Source organism: Paroedura picta, chromosome 2 (assembly GCF_049243985.1).
Source record: "Paroedura picta isolate Pp20150507F chromosome 2, Ppicta_v3.0, whole genome shotgun sequence".
In the NCBI taxonomy this organism is placed as follows: domain Eukaryota; kingdom Metazoa; phylum Chordata; class Lepidosauria; order Squamata; family Gekkonidae; genus Paroedura; species Paroedura picta.
Window position 1 is genome coordinate 131,041,563 of NC_135370.1, and position 19,934 is coordinate 131,061,496.

General features: G+C 42.6%; 1 protein-coding gene across 3 annotated transcripts in view; it reads left to right on the forward strand.

The window, feature by feature from the left end:
* Nucleotides 1–19,934, forward strand: part of LOC143830354 (cytosolic phospholipase A2 epsilon-like) — a 64,905-nt gene that overhangs the window by 10,411 nt on the left and 34,560 nt on the right. For 2 of the 3 annotated variants that reach the window (XM_077322770.1, XM_077322771.1), the window contains exons 2-8: nucleotides 282–354; nucleotides 6,974–7,110; nucleotides 12,529–12,651; nucleotides 16,774–16,814; nucleotides 17,867–17,909; nucleotides 19,082–19,145; nucleotides 19,428–19,582. In XM_077322770.1, the coding sequence (XP_077178885.1) occupies nucleotides 282–354; nucleotides 6,974–7,110; nucleotides 12,529–12,651; nucleotides 16,774–16,814; nucleotides 17,867–17,909; nucleotides 19,082–19,145; nucleotides 19,428–19,582 (636 nt within the window). Of the gene's footprint in view, nucleotides 1–281; nucleotides 355–6,973; nucleotides 7,111–12,528; nucleotides 12,652–16,773; nucleotides 16,815–17,390; nucleotides 17,438–17,866; nucleotides 17,910–19,081; nucleotides 19,146–19,427; nucleotides 19,583–19,934 lie in introns of those variants that run through there. The other variant, XM_077322772.1, reaches the window with a different exon arrangement.

A 19,934-nucleotide genomic window follows, 5' to 3' on the forward strand; every position in this document is an offset into this window, starting at 1 on the left:
CTTGCTGCATTTCCCACCCTCAGCTTATATGCAAGTCAATAGATTTTGTGGTAAAATTAAGTGCCTCGGCTTATATGCGGATGTACTCATATACGGTACTTCCCTACTGCTGGCATTTTTGATATGATTGCATTTTATATCTTTATTTTGGTGTGATCTGGGAGTGGATTTTGCTGCAGGTCTTCTTTGCTCTGGATTACACTGGCCCTTCTATTGACTTGAATTTAATGAGAGTACAGGGTACAGACCAAGACTGATGCCTTTTTCATATTATCCTTCAGGTACCGATCCCTACCTTCAATTTGCTCACTGTCAGAGTTATAAGAATTAGAAATCTCCAAAGAGCTAATGCATGTGAGTATCTAATCCTACTGTAGTCTCTTGTTTCCCAAAAGGCTAGGTACTTCAATGTTACTCACAATATTATATCAGTGTTTCAATGGAGTCCACACTAAGTATTACTTATGGGCCACATGGTCATTAGTTATGCTCTAAGGGTACCCGTGGGAAAAGGAATGAGAGTAACCCAGTTCACACAACATAGCTAATAGAATGAACACTGGGGGGCGGGGTGCAGGGGGGAGGGAGAGCTGCAATTGCCTCTATGGATCCGCCTTCAGCTTCTCTGCATTCATCAGGATTTCAGCTTAGAGCCTGTAGATTGTTTTTGTATATATAAAATAATTTGTATGCATGCATATTTTGCTAAGGAATTTTAATTAAATCTCAGAGATGAGGGATGAAGCTGGAAGCAATTAAAAATCAAATAAATAAATAGGTAGGTGAATGTCATCTAGTCCTGTATGTCATCTAGTCCATATAATATATTTGTGGTAAGGACCTGGACAAGGAGCGTGTCTCATGGCTTAAGTGCCACTCAGCTCTTAACACCCACTCAGTGTGGCTGTCACGTCCCTGAGTGCTTCCTCCTCCAACTGGCTTGCCTCTCTGTCCAGCAGCCAGCCAATCGCCTTCCGTCCCTCACCCCTGACCACTCCCTTCTCCTTCTACTTCCCTCCAAGGCTCAGAGGCTGCAGATCCCTGCTGTGTGAGAGCTGCCCCTGCCAGTGAGTTTCCTTCCCAGGGGCCTCCAGCCTGCAGCCTTTCCAGGCTCTGGGGAGAGGGAGAGGCCATCCACAGAGTTCTTCCACCCCCCACCCCAGTCTAGTGCCCGTTGTATTCCTGAATGCAATAGGCTTGGCCCCTAGTATGTACATATACCATGAAACTCACAGGCAACATGCAAATGGGTCTCCCTGGTAATCACAGAATGTTTTTGGTACCCTATGCAAACTATGACTTTGTCTCCGTTTACAGGCCCTTGCACAAGCAAACAAGCATACTGAAACATCGAGTTGCCAGCTCTGGGTTGAGAAATACCTGGAGACTTTTAGTATGGAGCTGGGAGTGGGCAGGATTTTGGGTGGTTAACCTACCTCAGTGGAATGTAATGCTATGGAGTCCATCCTCCAAAGCAGCCATTTTCTCCAGGGGAACTGATCTCTGTTGCCTGGAGATGAGTTATAAAACCAAGGTATACCCAGCTCCCAGCTCCCATCTCCCACTTGATGACTGGCATTCCTAATACACAACTGGCTTGTTCAAATGATTGCAATCCTAAGCATGTTTGTATGAGAGTATGGGATTTTTTGAGGGGTAGGAGGAATGCCTGTTCAGTTCCCTCACTGCCATGTACATTGGATCCCTATGCCTGCTTGTGGACTTCCCATTCTTTTGGCACTCCACTGACTTTGGCAGTCTAGGTTTGCCTAGTGTACAAGCCAACTGTTCTAAAGTGGCTCTGTGAACACATAATCAAGTGCAATAATTCAGTTGGAATGGGTTGTAGACATACCATCTGTTATATCGGGGAGTTCAGAATTGCAGCGGTAAAAAAGGCAAATGCCATTTTGGGCTGTATCATCAGGGACATCACATCAAAATCACAAGATGTCATAGTCCCATTGTATATAGCACTGGAGTACTGGAGTACTGTGTCCAGACCACACCTGGAGTCCTGTGTGCAGTTCTGGAGGCCTCACATCAAAAGGACGTAGATAAAATTGAAAGGGTACAGAGGAGAGCGACGAGGATGATCCGGGGCCAAGGGATCAAACCCTGTGAAGATAGGTTTGAGGGACTTGGGAATATTCAGCCTGGAGAAAAGGAGGTTGAGAAGGGGACATGATAGCCCTCTTTAAGTATTTGAAATTTAGAGGAGGGCAGGATGCTGTTTCTTTGGGTGCAGAGGAAAGGACGCGCAGTGGTCATAGCAAACACTCTTTTCCAACAACCCAAGAGACGACTCAACACATGGACATCACCAGAGGGTCAACACAGAAATCAGATTGACTATATGCTCTGCAGCCAAAGATGGAGAAGTTCTATACAGTCAGTAAAAACAAGACCAGGAGCTGATTGTGGTTCAGATCATCAGCTTCTTCTTGCAAAATTTAGACTTAAATTGAAGAAAGTAGGGAAAAGCACTAGGTCACTCAGGTATGAACTAAATCATATTCCCGACGAATATACAGTAGAGGTGACAGATAGGTTGAGGGACTTGGGAATGTTCAGCCTGGAGAAAAGGAGGTTGAGAAGGGACATGATAGCCCTCTTTAAGTATTTGAAAGGTTGTCACTTGGAGGAGGGCAGGATGCTGTTTCTGTTGGCTGCAGAGGAAAGGACACGCATTAATGGATTTAAACTACAAGTACAACGATATAGGCTAGATATCAGGAAAAAAAATTTCACAGTCAGAGTAGTTCAGCAGTAGAATAGGCTGCCTAAGGAGGTGGTGAGCTCCCCTTCACTGGCAGTCTTCAAGCAAAGGTTGGATACACACTTTTCTTGGATGCTTTGGTCTGATCCTGTGTTGAGCAGGGGGTTGGACTAGATGGCCTGTATGGCCCCTTCCAACTCCATGATTCTGTGATTCTGAGTATCTTTTCCATGAAAAGTTTATGGACAAGTTCAAATGGCAAAACAATATGACGCCGGAAGTTGAGCCCCTCAGGTCGGAAGGTGTCCAATATGCTACTGGGGTTAAGCAGACGGCTAGTATGAGTAGCATCAGAATGAATGAAACAACTGGGCCAAAGTCAGAAGGACGCTCAGTTGTGGATGGAACTGGAGGTGAAAAGACAGTTCGATGTTGTAAAGACTTTTATTCCATAGGAACCTGAAACGTCATATCCATGAATTAAGGCAAGCTGGATGTGGTCAAACAAGAAATGACAAGGCTGAACATTGACATTTTAGGAATCAGTGAACTCAAATGGACAGGAATGGGTGAATTTAATTAAGATGACCATCAGATATGCTACTGTGGACAAGAATCTCGCAGAAGAAATGGAGTAGCCTTCATAATCAATAAAAGAGTAGGAAAAGCAGTCTTGGGATACAATCCCCAAAATGACAGAATGATCTCAGTTCGAATCCAAGGCAAACCATTCAATATCACAGTAATCCAGGTCTATGCCCCAACCCCTGCTGCTGAAGAGGATGACGTTGACCAGTTCTATGAAGCCCTACAACACCTTCTAGAAGCAACACCAAAAAATGATGTGCTTATCATCATGGGGGATTGGAATGCTAAAGTAGGAAGCCAAAAGATAACCGGGATAACAGGCAAGTTTGGCCTTGGAGTACAAAATGAAGCAGGGCACAGGCTGGTAAAATTTTGTCAAGAGAATACAATGACGACTCTACACATGGACAACACCAGACAGTCAACACAGAGATCAGATTGACTATGTGCTCTGCAGCCAAAGATGGAGAAGTTCTATACAGTCAGTAAAAACAAGACCAGGAGCTGATTGTGGTTCAGATCATCAATTTCTTGTTGCAAAATTTGGGCAGAAGAAAGTAGGGAAAAGTACTAGGCCAATCAGGTATTAACTAAATCATATCCCTCACGAATATACAGTAGAGGTGACAAATAGATTTAAGGGATTAGATCTGATAGAGTGCATGAAGAACTATGGACGGAGGTTCACAACACTGTACAAGAGGTAGCAACTAAAACCATCCACCCCCAAAAAGAAATGCAAATAAGCAAAATGGCTGTCTGAGGAAGCTTTACAAGAAGCTGAGGAGAGAAGGAAAGTGAAAGGCAAGGGAGAAAAAGAAAGCTACACTCAATTGAATGCAGAATTCCAGAGAATAGCTAGAAGAGATAAGAATGCCTTCTTAAATGAACAGTGCAAACTATAGAAACAATAGAATAGGGAGGACCAGAGATCTCTTCAAGAAAATTGGAGATATGAAGAGAACATTTCATGCAAAGATGGGTATATTAAAGGACCAAAATGGTACGGACCTAACAGAAGCAGAAGAGATTAAAAAAAGGTGGCAAAATTATACAGAAGAACTATACAAGAGTGAGCTTAACATCCCTGATAACCTTGAGGGGGTAGCCACTGACCTGGAGCCAGACATCCTGAAATGTGAAGTCAAATAGGCCTTAGGAAGTCTGAGCAACAATAAAGCTAGTGGAGGTGACAGCATTCCAGTTGAACTATTCAAAATCTTAAAAGACGATGCAGTAAAAGTGCTGCACTCAATATGCCAGCAAATTTGGAAAACTCAACAGTGGCTACAGGATTAGAAAAGGTCAGTTTATATTCCAATCCCAAAGAAGGGCAATGCCAAACAATGTTCAAACTACCATACCGTTGCACTCATTTCTCAAGCAAAGTTATGTTCAAAATTCTACAAGCTAGGCTCCAGCAATATGTGGACCGTGAACTTCCAGAAGTACAGGCAGGATTTCGAAGAGGCAGAGGAACTAGAAATCAGATTGCCAACATATGCTGGATCATGGAGAAAGCTAGGGAGTTCCAGAAAAACATCCACTTCTGCTTGATTGACTATGCTAAAGCCTTTGATTGTGTGGAGCACAACAAATTGTGGCAAATTCTTAAAGAGATGGGAATACCAGAGCATCTTATCTGTCTCTTGAGAATCCTAAATGCAGGTCAAGAAGCAACAGTGAGAACTGAACATGGAATCACTGATTGGTTCAAAATTGAGAAAGGAGTTTGGCAAGGCTGTATACTGTTGCCTTGCCTATTTAACTTGTATGAGGAGCACATCATGAGAAAGGCGGGGTTAGATGAGACAGAAAGATTGTAGGGAGAAATATCAACAACCTTAGATATGCAGATGATACAACTCTAATGACAGAAAGTGAAGAGGAACTAAAGAACCTCTTGATGCGGGTGAAGGAGGAGAGTGCAAAAGTTGGCTTGAAACTCAACATTAAGAAAACTAAGATCATGACATCCGGCACTTTCAATTCCTGGCAAATAGATGGGGAAAAAATAGAGGTAGTGACAGATTTTATTTTCCTGGGTTCCAAGATCACTGTAGATGGGGACTGCAGCAAAGAAATTAAAAGACGCTTGTTCCTGGGGAGGAAAGCTATGACAGATCTTGACAGCATCCTAAAAAGCAGAGACCAACAAATGTGGTCTTCCTAGTTGCCATGTATGGCTGTGAAAGTTGGACCATAAGGAAGGCCGAGCGTCAAATAATTGAGGCTTTTGAACTCTGGTGCTGGAGAAGACTCTTGCGAGTCCCTTAGACTGCAAGGTGAACAAACTGTTCAATCCTAGAGGAGATCAGCTCTGACTGCTCCTTAGAAGGCCAGATCCTGAAGATGAAACTCAAATACTTTGGCCACCTCATGAGAAGGAAGGACTCCCTGGAGAAGAGCCTAATGCTGGGAGCGATTGAGGGCAAAAGAAGAAGGGGATGACAGAGAATGAGGTGGCTTTACGGAGTCACTGAAGCAGTTGTTGTGAAGTTAAATGGACTCCGGGGAATGGTAGAGGACAGGAAGGCCTGGAGGGTCATTGTCCATGGGGTCGCGATGGGTCGGACACGACTTTGCACCTAATAACAGCAACAATTAAGCCCCCAGCATAGTACAAGCATAACTGTGAACTGAACCAACAAACCCCCAAACACCTCAACATAAATACACAAGCAACACAATAGATCTTCCTGTCAGTGCATGCAATTGGTCCAATTCCATTTAAATTGAATGGATGTGCCAAAGGGGATCTCACGGTCAATTATATGCTGGCTAGGCTCCTGCTTTGGACCTCAAGCTCAGTCCTCAGCAGGGCTACAGACATCCCTAGAAATATGCAAGTTTTCTTAATGAATTTGTTATTTTGCAATTCAGATAGCTATCATTGGGTGCTTGGGTATCATTGGGATGCTTTTTGCTCTCTCTGATATTCATATTGTGCTTGACATATATAAGAGGCAGATTCTTTAGCTGTGGAAATAAATTAATGGGGTCTGGTATGGACTATATCACTTGAGACTTCAAATGAGATAATGTCATTTTTAATGGTTCCATATAGAAATTATTAAAGTGGATTTAACATACTTTTTAAAAGATTTAACATACTTTTTTAAAAAAATTGGAAACTGATTAAATGCTGGCTTTGTGTATCCTGGTCCACCTAGGTGACCTTGGGAGTCTACTGCTTCATTTTACTAAATATACAAACCACATTACATTTTTTGTCAGCATTGGAAGTATTTAAGAATAATTTTTCAAAGAAATGTTTCATATGGAACTCCTGTTGTTTCCCATGTTTGTCCATTTGCCCCTTAAAAATCTGTTTACAGATTTTATTGTAGTAGACAAGGGATCCCCAAAGGCAACTTGTGTCTTGCAGCTTTAGAGAGAAGTGATCCAGGCCTTGCTCAGTTTCGTCTCCCTAAAAGATGTATATCTAGCCAATCCAAACATCATCCACATTAGCTGAATTGCTATAGCATTACTGTAATGAAATCGTGCAACAAAACATACCAAAGTATACATTAGTAAAAAATACCCTTCCATTACTTGATCTTACCTTATATATTTCTAGGATAGGACTAGTATCTAAAAACGTTTCTTTAAAAAACAACAATGATAACTGATTGTTCTAATTAAATAATTTTTTTTATGCAGTGAGTCAAAGTAATTGTTATGTAACACTGAGGTTACCAACATCTTGTATGGATGAGGCCCAAACCAAAATATTATCAAGCAGCACCAATCCAGTCTGGAATGAAACTTTCTTCTTTTGGATCCAGAGTATAGTTAAGGTGAGGTGCTAATTATCCTGATGATAGCCTTGTTGCCCTCCTAATTCTCCTGTTGAGACTTATTTTCAGTGTTTGGTCATTTCTTGCTATGATCTAGTCTAGATCCCCATTAATAAACTACTTCAGAAAGCTCATCTCTGGTTGCTGGTTAACTGTGTGTAAATAGCTCTCTTCATGGTGCAGGGCAGCTACGAGTTGCTTGACTGTGGATGGTTTTTCTGCTTAAGAGTGAGAAGTGGTAATCAGGAGGGAAAGACCCATATGGCTGATCCTGTGTATTTGATCACGACACACATCTTTTATTGAAACATACTATTACATCTCATGGAAACATTGCATAGAAATATTTTCCCCCAAACTCCATATATTTAAATGAGTCCTCTAAGTCAGGGGTAGTCAACCTGTGGTCCTCCAGATGTCTATGGACTACAATTCCCATGAGGCTCATGGGAATTGTACTCCATAGACATCTGGAGGACCACAGGTTGACTACTCCTGCTCTAAGTGGTCCTTTTTTAGGTTTCTAAATCTGTAAGGTCTGATGATTTCTTACATCCATTTGTTTGCTGAGGAGTTGCTGCTTGGTGGGCGTTTTTGGTCTTGTGTTGTTTGAACTACATTGTAGGCATAGTAGGGGCAGACCCTTTCCCCCCATCATTTGTGAACTGGTGATTGTATGATGTTGCATAAAGGCAACTGCAAACAAACAATGTCTGGAAGAACAAAATTTGAGTCCAATGGCAACTAAGATCAACAAAGATTTATTCATGGGATGTCTGTGGAAGTGTGCATGCACATGAAAGCTCATGCCTTGAATAAATCTTGGTTCATCTTAAAGGTGCCATTGGACACAAATTTTGTTGTACTACTTCAGACCAACATGGCTATCCACTTGAAAATGTCTGAAAGAGTGAGCAATCACAGATGCTACTTGTGACAAGATGGAACGTAAGAGCAGACTGTTGGCTCTATCATTGGTCTATATAGTCCGGGATCCTGTCCCATATAGCAACCAACCAGTTGTACTGGAGAGACAACAAATCAGGTCCAGAGACCAGAGACTTACCCTCATGTTGTCTCCAGGCACAGATATTCAAAGGTCTACTGTCTCTGAATGTGTAGATTCCCCTTGGACACCATGACTAGTAGCTACTGATGAACCTCTCTTCTACGAATCTAACTCCCCTTTAAAGCCATCTGCACTTGTGGTTATTACTACCTCCACTGGAAAGGAATCCCACACTTTAATTACTTATTGGTAGCTTCCAGACACCAGAACACTCTGTGTTTTCCTTGCTGCTGAGATATCACTGCTTGGTCAGAACAGCTTTATCAGTGCTGTGGTGATTCCAAGGTCACCCAGCTAGTTGTATGTTGGGGAGCGCGGAATCAAACCTGGCTTGCCAGATTAGAAGTCAATGCTCCTAACCACTACACCAAGCTGGCACTTTAATTGTTGTTTTATGTCTTTGTATATAGTTTAGCTTTAGTTTTATTTCTTTAAATGACCTGTGCTTCTTTGAGTGGTGGTTAACGATTTTAAAATGTGACTTTATTATGTATATTTTTAGTTAGCCACCTTGGTGGCCCTTGTGAGGGCAGAAAGGTGGGATATAAATTCTGCAAAATAAAGAATAAATAAATGTTCTACTATGTTGAAAAATGCAACATGAATAATTATTTTGAACCTTCTCTTCTTCCCAGTATTGTTGATTGGCCATTCCCAAGGAATGATTGTTAATTCAGTCCCCTTAATAAGGAGGCCTCTGTTCTTGTCAAATTGGTGGGTATATGACTGTCAGTAGGAAAACACAAATTTAATTAAATGGTTTATTGGAAGGCATGCACTACGATGTACTACAAAATGTACTATATAATGTACCACAAAAGCAAAATTGGAAGCTTAACCAGATGCATCATAAAGTACATATAAAAGATGTATATGGCTACAGCAAATAATATGAAATACTTAAGCACTAATCGATAGAACATGAGTCTACAGCATATTTTCCAAAGATTTTCTTTCTAAAGGCCCAGGAACACCAAGTTTGGACAGGCCTGTCTTGTAGTTCCAGACAGTGTTTTGTTTTTTGCTTTCTCTTGCTAAATTTCAGGATTGTGAGGGTTGAGAAGCCTACATGCTTGTGAGGATCCTGTCTTTTCAACCTTCCTGAATTCGTGAACAGGTAGCTTGAGAGGGTCCTCACAAACATGTAGCTTATGAAAGTGCTTGTTAAGAAACTGATACTGATTTCACACAGGTTTAAATCGCGCACTGCCTCCTGCTTGCAAACATGCGATAGGAAAGCGCATTTGCACGCTTCTTGATGGGAGATTCCTCCCAGGTTACCCCACTGCCTCATCATAGCTTTTCCCTCCCCAATGAGGCAGCGGAGAAGTCTAAAGTGTGGACAACCCACACTTCTCCCTCTGCTCCCTGAGTTGCCAATCAACGCAAGCCTCCAATCCCTTCACAGCGGTTGTTTTGGGACTCAAACTTCCTTCTTCCCTGAGTCCTAAAATTAATTTTTAAAATACACACATTTCTGCATTGCAATGGGGAAATACCACTATGGTAAAATATTTTTTTTAAAAAAAACCCTGTCACTTCCGCATTGCTACGGGATCACGCCACAACAATAAAACATTTCCGTAAATCTCTTTTTGGGATACTTTATATAATGGTCTCCCTTTATATTTGGTTAGATTTGTGATAGACTGGCCATGGTAACTGGGCCCTGATGACTGTGTGTTCATAATAAAGATTTAAAGCACAGAGCACAGAGGCCAAGCAAATAGGGAGATGGCTGCTTCATCACATGCCCCCCCTTCTTTCCCCATTCATACCTCACCATCAGAAAACACAAACCGGAATGTGTTTTAGCTGCCTGATCCCAATATTACTGTGCACACTGAAGAGAACAGTTTATTTGTAATGCGGACATCTCACTTTGCGGTCCCGTAGCTATGCGGACTGTGCCATTACATTTTTTTGTTTTGATCCAGAAATGGGAAGGGGAAGGTCGGTGTGAGGGTGGGCACAATGCTACCAAGACTGTTGCACATTTCTCCCTTCAGATGGGCTTGCCCCTGTTTGTGCCCCGATTTGCAGCGTGACAAGAAAGTGGAAGTGGGATTTTGCGATTTCCTTCATCATGGAGGAAACATGCCACCACAGGAAAGCTACCAGTTGCTTCTGATGTCATGAGGAAGCAGCACTAAACCCCATGAGCAATGAAAGGCTGTCAGGGGCAAATTCCTAGTGTGGAATCCATTTGAGCTATAACTAGAAGGGCAGAAGGGTGTGTTCTGGATAACTGGTCAGGCCTGATTCAGGTATCGGTGTGCACTTAATAAACCCTAGGCATTTAGTTAGCTTCCCTATACCATATCATTTAATTCCTAGCCAGAGGTATACCTCAGTAATTCCATTTGTTGTTTCTGGGTACACTACACAAGTACTTTACTTGTACACAGGTACTGGATATAGTACATAATTAAAGAGTCAGTGCTTTGATTATAAACATGTTTTACTAAAGCATAATTATTATATTCTTATCATAGACTAGATCAACAAACAATTATACCATCAGTTTAGAACTGATCTGTATTTTTATTTTTAGGATTTGATTTTATTTACTCATGTTTAGGCTCTATCTGCTTATGTAGCCCATGTTATTTTTTAGCCATGTACACCTTTCTGAGCCTCTTGTGGCACAGAGTGGTAAGGCAGCAGTCTGAAAGCTTTGCCCATGAGGCTGAGAGTTCGATCCCAGCAGCCGGCTCAAGGTTGACTCAGCCTTCCATCCTTCCGAGGTCGGTAAAATTAGTACCCAGCTTACTGGGGGGTAAACGGTAATTGGCAAACCACCCCGTACTGAATCTGCCATGAAAACGCTGGAGGGTGTCACCCCAAGGGTCAGACATGACCCAGTGCTTGCACAGGGGATGCCTTTACCTTTACCTTTACACCTTTCTGGTTGTTTTGAAGCCATGCTTTTTAGTTTGTATTCATGTATCATACATTTGATTCAGTTTGCAGTTCTGCTCTTGTGGTATGTTATACACTAGTGCTCTCTTCATTTGGATCAGTTGACTCCTTGAAGTTTGCATCAATCATTTTTGCAGGGTCTGTAAAATGGTGATATTCCATCCGGCTTAGGGTCAGGCTTTAAAATAACATCCATCAACGAGTGCTGTAATCACCACTGGGAGGAGGAGCGGCGGAAGACTGGCTCTTAATACTCCCCCCCCCCCCCGTTTGTAAATTTTAGCTGGGCGCATCAGTAAAATAGTCAATGTTTCAATTTTTGTATATTGCTTTAATATTGTTACCCATTCTGAGCAACTTAGGAAGGGTGGTTTAAAAAAAAATTAAATAATAATATTATTATTTTCCTATTGAAAAATGCATATCCACCAGGGTGATAAGAATCATATGACCAAAAGCCTCCTGTTTGAAGGAATCTGTACATAAGGCCATTGCTTTGATATATCACTAGCACACAAAGTAAAAATAATCCTTATGGATGCTGCTCATAAAGAAATGGTGACATGGGCAAAGCCATGAGAAATGGGATATCTATCACAGAGAAGTAAACAGTGTAATAGAGGAAAGTGTGTTTCAAAGGAAAAAGCTGAAGCAAGGCCGGTTTCAGAAACATCTGGGACATCAAGGAACATAAGACAAAGTGGTGAGAAAGTTCTGAAAAATAAAGTGGTCAGAAAGGGAACCCAAAATACAGTAGTAAGACTCTCTGGAAGATGTCATTGAGTAAAATAAGTATTTCCTTCAATTGAGCATCAAACATACCTATTGGTGATGAAAAGCCTTGGGAAATGGGATGATATGTGACCTGGCATAGTATGGAATCGTTCTAGAAGATGACTTTTGCTTGCGGGTTTTCTTGCACTTCTGCTTTGATGTAGAATGTGGAGAACTCTGTCTCCTCTGTCATTTTTCTGGGATTCCATCTATTTAACATAGAAGATGGAAAAAAAAATACCCAGTATCTTTTTCTTTGGGAAGAATGGAGAAATGGGAAAATTTCTCCTGCATGGGCACACAGTGAATCTTCACTACAAATCTGTGATACTTGAGAAGATTTTGCATTGTGTGAGTCTTTTTCCTATTGAATATTCTTCCCATGCCTAATTTAAAACAAATTATGTTGCTCCATTTCCCTTGAAGAAATATTTATTGTCATATTTAGCGTTAATTATAGTGGAGGAGAAGTGGAAGAAACAATAAGATGATGATGTTGGCATATAGAAATCAATATTGTCTTGAGAACATATTAATGCCTGTGCCAAGAGTTGGTCTGAATCTCCCCACACAAACATCATCTTCAAATGCTGCCCATCCCTACTTCATCACAATTTTATCAGTATATCTTTTAACTCTCCCCTGTCCTTCAGAACATCCTAGAACTAAAAGTATGTGATGAAGACAGTGATGACCAGCTTGGCACAGTTCTTTTTGATACATCGCATCTCCAGCCAGGAAGAACACTTTGCTACAGGTTTCCATTGAATGAACAGGTGAGGAACAAACTTGCCTCTTGGCTAGTAAGAAGATAACCTAATATTGTATTTATCTATTTAAACTATTTCTGTGCCACCTTTCTATGAAAATAGGATCCCGAAGGCAGCAAAGACTGAAATTTAAAAAATATTTCATCATTAAAACATCAGGATGTTAAAGCAATTTTTGAAATATAGAACATACAAACACATATAGCAACGCGACCAGGGAGGAGGGCCAATAAATTATTATTTATTTTAGTAATTCATTTATACCCTGCCTTACTCCCCATTTGCAACTCAAAGTGGCTTTCATTATTCTCCTCTCCATTTTATCCTCAAAACAATCTTGTAAGGTAAGTTAGCTTGAGAGGATAGAACTGGTCCAAGATCACTCAGCAAACTTCCAAGCTATGAGTAGGGATTCAAACCCAGGTTTCCAAGACTCTTAGCTACTACACCAATCTAGCTCTCATTGGGGGTATGCCAAACAAAATTTAAAAGTCTTAATCCTCTGGCAAAAGACAATGTTAGGAGAGGCAGAAAATTTCTCTGGGAAGTGGTTCCAAAGTTTTGGTACAATGATCAAAAAGGAACTTTCTTAGGTTGCCGTTCATCTAGCTTTAGATGGTGGGTTTCCTGTACCAGGTCTTCTGAAGATGACTGTAGTGGGCAGGAAGGTTTGTATGGATGGGTTTAAGGTATGCTGACTCCAAGCTGTATAGGGATTCAAAGGGCAGTACTGTCAGGTTCTGTGGCAATTCTGTCAAGTTCTGTGGCAAGAAGGCAACTCTGAGGGTCAAAGTAAGAACTAACGGGTGCATGAAGACTTCATTGTTGCCAGAGCTGGCTTCATTCAGAAAACCAGCATAGTCAACCCTTCTACAGCAATTTGTTTTCATACACTTCTTGATCTTACAGAAAGTACCCATATCATCAAAGCAAAAGTACAACTAGCACCTCTAACAGGGAAATAGACATAATATATATGACAGTCATAAGGAAACCAGATGGCCTTAAAAGCAGAGGCATGAAGCTTCACTTGGGAAAACAGAAGGGGTCAGTTTTAGGAGCAAGGACAAATAAAAACCTGAAAGGCACCATGGAACTCTGGTCAAGCATAACAAGGACAAATAAAAACTAGGGCCTTGCAAATCCTTAAACTCTCCTGGTTTGTAGGAAAGCCCATATAGAACCTGTGCTTGTCGAGCTGCATTGGCTCCAGATTGGGGACTGGATTAGATTCCAGGTTTTGGTTCTAATCTTCAAAACCCTAAATGGTCTGGGACCTTGTATCTTTGTGACTGCTTCTTCCATTGCACCCTCCAAAGGACATTAAGATATAGCATAAGGTGACCAGATTTTAACATTGGTAAAACGGGACACCATTGATGGGGGGGGGGTCTTGATTAAAAATTTGGTCTATATGGAGCCCCCAGATGCCCCTCCAAAAGTGGGACAATCTGGTCACCTTCGTCTAGCACCAAAAATTTACTTAGGATCCCCAGCCCCAAAGAGATAAAACTGGTTTCAATTAGATCAGGGCCTTTTCAGTCCTGGTTCCAGCCTGGCGGAATGCTCTGCCAAATGGAATCAGAGCCCCTTCAACCTCAGACAGTTCCACAGGGCTTACGATGTGTTTTATTGTGTTCCAGAGGGCTTTTTAATGTGTTTTATTGATTGTAAACTGCTGCAAGTCATTTGAGAGCGGCGGTATATAAATATAATTATCTGAACACCGCCCGTGGCGCCACGGGCGCCACGGACTAAATAAAAGAGTAAGGCGTTCTGGGGCGGGATGTGTCCGGGATGAGGAAGGGTCCGCATTGGACCCTTCCTCATGACAGACAATCGGAGGGAACAATCGGCAGGCGCGAAGCGCCTGCCGATTGGTCCCTCTGATTCCCAGCCCCAGCAACTGCGAGCCGCGCGCAGCGCGGCTCGCAGTTGCTCCTGGCCTGACGCCCGAGGGAACCTCCGAGGGAACCTCAGCAGACTGCAGCTTCCCGGGGCTCCCTGCCCGAGAGAGCCATCGCAAGAGCCAAAAGAGAGCCAAAAGAGATGCAAGCGATGTCCTCTGTGTTTTCCGGCAACATTCCTCACATTGCCGACTGTAAGGCATTAAAGCATTTTAAAATTGGGGGGGGGGAGAGGGGGGCGAAAGGCAAACAGCCTCTCCGCCTAAAGCCCGCTCGAACCGTCGCAGAAAGAAAAACAAAACTGGGCTGCGGACTTCACAATCCAGAAACCTCCAAGGAGTGGGGAGGATTTGGGGCACGGCGAAGCTCAGGAGGGACCGCAAACTCGCACGGCAAAGCGGAGAAAGAGGCCCCGATCTTCCCACGCAGGCCGCAGCCCCCGCGCACCACCCCCTCGCCCCCAACTTACAATGGTCTCCGCCATGTCCTCGCAGCCGCTCCCGGCTCGCTTCCTGCCCCGGCTTCTGCAGCGCCCCCGAAGAAACAGTCCACCAGCGGCCCTGCCAGCCAGCGGCCCGATGTGCAGGCGCGGCTCGCGGGCGCGCCCCGGGCGCGGCTCGCGGGCGCGGCCCGGGCGCGGCTCGCGGGCGCGGCCCGGGCGCGGCTCGCGGGCGCGGCTCGCGGGCGCGGCCCGGGCGCGGCCCGGGCGCGGCTCGCGGGCGCGGGCGCGGCTCTTCTTCTGCCCCCCACGGCTGCAATCCACTGGCCAGTGGTGACCGGTGAGGCCATGTGTGTCACAGGACTTATTTGTTCTACTGTTGAGAAAGATTTCTTGGCTGCCACTGCTTAAATAAACAGGCATAACTTAATTGTCTCAAAATTATGTAAGGCTTTTAAGGCAGGGACATACACACAAATTCCAATTTTCCTTCTTAAACCCTTGGTAGAGGTCATCCCTCTATTTCCCTATCTATTTCCCTAAAGAAAGTACTATTAGTTCCATTTCCCTAATTCATGATTCTTCTCAGTCCTTCACTCTGTTGAACTGAACTTCACTGAAACTCTCAACTGTAGAATTTCATTTGAACACCAAGTTCAGAAACACCCTTATACAAATATGTATGTGTGGCAGGGCTGGTGCCAGCATACTCTAAGAAAAAGAAGAGTTTGTTTTTGTTCCCCACTTTTTTCTACCTGAACAAATCTCAGAGGAGCTTACAATCCCCTTCCTTTCTCACCACAACTGGTACCTTATGAGGGAGGTGGGGCTGACCCAGCTGGCTGCATGGGGAGGAGTAAGAATCAAACCCACCACCCTTAACCACCACACCACACTGGTGAAGCAATGGCCAGGACTAGAACTTCTGGTGAGGGCCACTGCCTCTGACTCCCTACCCACAGATCGCCCTTGCCACCTTTATTACTGGAAAAGGGGAACTGTCCTTTGTCTGGGGATTGTTTTGGAGTTTGTCTCTTCTCTGTGTTTTGCTATGAAGGATGACAGAGGAGAATGATGCTAATGATGTGTGTATAGGGGAGGACATCATATAGCTAACAAAGACCATGGATTTGGTTTACTTTGCTTAGTGCACCTAGAGCTGTTTTTGTAATACCCTGGGTTTGTGCCTTGTGGAAATAAAGTTGCTGAATTAGAGAACATCTGCACATGTCTTTACCCACCTGCCTTGGCTACTTGGCATGCTACAGCAATATATTCCTGCGCGGGCGCGGCCCGGGCACAGCCCGGGCCGGTCCCCAGCCTCAGAAAGGTTGGGGACCACTGCATTACAGAGTGCACAGATTTCAGAGTGCACAATGATTTCAGTTGTTAGCCAGGGCTGCCTACTTAGGCAGAGAGCCGCCGCCCGACAAGGTCAGTTTCTAGCGCCCGCTGTATTCGGCATACAGCGGGCTTTATTACTAGTAAAATATAAAATAAATAAATAAAATAAATATGTATCTGCAAATCAGCAACTGGAAAAGTGACATGGCATCAGTGAAGTATACTTTTACAATTACTGATTACTTTGCGAGGGGCAGCCAGGTTAGTTTGTAGCAGTAGAACAAAAACTGAGTCCAACAGCACCTTAAAGACTGACAAAATTGTTCAGGGTATAAACTGTTGTCAGTCAAAACTCACTTTGTTAGATGGAAAAGATCATATATGATTATTTTGCATGTTTCATTCCATTCCTTTCCACTCCTCATTTTTAAATTTCAGAACAATGAACAGCTAGAAGTGGAGTTCACCATGGAATACATGTGAGTAAAACTCAGGCTACCACACAGTGCTGAGTAGGGGATTGAGAGATGAATCAATTCAGCTTCCATTCAATATGGCTTTCTATATGATAAAAGTCTCTCAAATTAGTATTGTTTTGGTTTTAGGAAGGTTTTATTGACGTTTATTTTATGCTGTGAACTGCCCTGAGCCCATCCATGGGGAGGAGCAGTAGACAAACTTAATAATAAATAAATGAAATGGCAGAAAATTATTATTGACATTCTGGACACAGAAAGACTAGTTTACAAGCCATTTCTTTGCCCACAACTAGGATCGTTTCCATCACTCTCTAGGGGGATATTGCTTTTATTCCCTAGAATTTGTTAAGGAAGTGGTGTTTGTAGGAAAGCACAGAAATGATTATCCTTGTCTGAGTTTTTTTCATTTATAGCACAGTGCTAACTATGTTTACTGAGCAAATAAGTCCAATTGTTTCAACAAAACGACTCCTAAGTAAGTCTGCTGTCTCTGCAAATTGTTATGTTGAAGAATGATCCATTGACGTCTACATTTACTTAGGACTGCATTTTACATTGCATTAATGGGTCTCACAGGTAAATGTGCCCTCCCAGGAGTTGAGTCAAGACAGACAAATTTCAAGGTAACTGAAAAGAGGCTACACCACCTAGGAGTGCGGACTTCTAATCTGGTGAGCTGGGTTTGATTCCCTGCTCCCCCCGCATGCAACCAGTTGGGTGACCTTGGGCTCGCCACAGCACTGATAAAGCTGTTCTGACGAGCAGTGACATCAGGGCTCTCTCAGCCTCACCCACCACACAGGGTGTCTGTTGTGGTGAGAGGAAAGGGAAGGGGGTTGTAAGCTGCTTTGAGACTCCTTCTGGTAGAGAAAAGTGGCATATAAGAACTAACTCTTTTTCTTCTTCTAAAATCTGTATTCAATAAAAAAAAAACCCTGTAACATCCTTTGACATCTTCTGAAATGGGTCAAAATATTCAGAAAACATATGAATTAAAATATACCATGTGTAAATTACAATAGATATTTTTTCTATTTGTTTTTAATCCATAGGCAAAATATGATGGAATGCATTGCTACAAATGGTGTACTGGTGGTATGTTTTTTTTTTTGTCCTGTGATCTTACCTGTGATATCTGTACTGTTTGTGATGATGCCCTGTTTAAGGTTGTCTGGTTCTTCCTGGCAACTGGCAGGGGATGGGTGGGAATTTACTAGGAGAATGAAGATAACCTGGTTCAGCGTGTTCCAATTCCCTTCGTTTTTGCAGTGTAACTTCCATCATTCAAGGTTGGTGGCCAGTTTTCAATGATGTATGATGTAAGCAGCTTTGGATCCCCTTTGAGAAGAAAGGCAGGATACAAATGAATGGATGCATTAAATAAATTGAAGCTTATGGCAACCCTATGAATTAGCAACTTCCAAAATGGCTTATCATTAAAAGGTTTTGCTCACCTCTTGCAGACTGAAGGCTTTGAATTCTATATTGGCTCAATTCAGCTCCTGTTGAGTCTTCCTCTTTCACTGCTGCTTCCAGCTTTTCCTAGCATCATTCTCTTGCATTCTTATGATATGACCAAAATACAGCAGCCTTATTGGCAGCCCACTGTATCCATAAAACTCTTCTCAACACCACATTTTAAATGAATCAGTTTTTTTTTCTGGTCACATTTCTTCACTGACCAATTTTCACATCCATAGCAGAATGGCTCACTCTAAATTATCTTGATCTTGGTCTCTGGTGACACTTAAGGATCTTTCCTAGTTCCTCATGGCTGCCCTTCCCAGTCTCAATCTCCTAATTTCTTGGTTGCAGTTGCCCTTTTAGTTGATGAGTCAATGAATAGAAAAACATTAACTATGTCAGTTGCTTCATCATTAACCTTAAAATTGTGTAATTCCTCAGTAGCCATCATTTTTGTCCTCTTTGTCCTCCTGCTTTGGCACTTTCTCCTTTAAACTTGATAAGTAGTCATTTCAAATCTTTACTATTATCTGTCAGTAATGTGGTATCATTTGCATATCCCAAGCTGTAAATAGTATTTCACCAGTTTTCACATCACCTTAATCTAAATTTCAGAGCTGTAACTTAGTTTCATTATTTTATTTATTTAGATGTTTATACCACCTATTTCTTTGCAGCTCTGGGCAGTTTACACTGAACATTATATAACTTAAATGGAACATTAACATCAAAACAACAAATGTGACCTATTTTCATCTGTGAAAAGCTGAACGGCATCCCAAGTTTTTCTTTTTCTTTTGCAGTCTCGGGAAGTTTGCCGCTTAAAAGTAGAAGTGTGTGGAAGACAAAGAAGGAGGGCAAGGCAAAGTAAGATTAATTACTGCTTATGTTTGGGTTTTCCTTACTGTATGTAAAATACTGCCCACTGCCCCGGGGCAGTGCTGCCTCCTCTGTGAACCACTGCCTTAAGCTCACTTTGAATGACAATATATCCATCTGGAGAGAAGAATATTAAAATTATTATGGGGTTTTAGTGTTTTATTATGTCTGTAAACAGCCACAAACTGGCTGGTCCAGGAGTGGTGGTATAGATATCCAATAAATATACAAACAAACAAATAAAATGCTGCTTCCCCTCCCTTTGCTCAGAGCGAAGCTTCACATTTAAAGTGAAAGGATCTGGTGAAGGCACTCGGACTGTTGTACTAGATTCGCTATCTCCAGTTTCCACTGTGTTCCACTATGCCAAGTATTGTCATCCCCAGATGGAAATTCTGCTGACAAATAGTTCCATTTCTTCCTGTGTAAGTATATGGTTGCCCACATTCTGGACAATGTGTTTTCTTCAGAGAAGTATTTCTACTTCCAAGAGCCAGGTTTTCAAGGAATTTATAATTTTTGTACAAAGACAAGAAAAGTAGAACATGGAAAAAAGCAATGGAAACCAGAGGCTAAAGGTAACTGAGGAGCAATAAAAGTCACAGGCAGTTTATAAACTGAATGGTGGGGTTGGGTCTAGCCCACCACACAAAATAAAACACATTTCTCCACAGAAGGCAAGAAGATGGGCGTGAGCCTCTGTCAGGGTGACGGGGAGGGCTGAGTATCCTTCACCTGCAGTGGCACAAGTGGGGGCCTGCCAGAAAGACAGGGGGC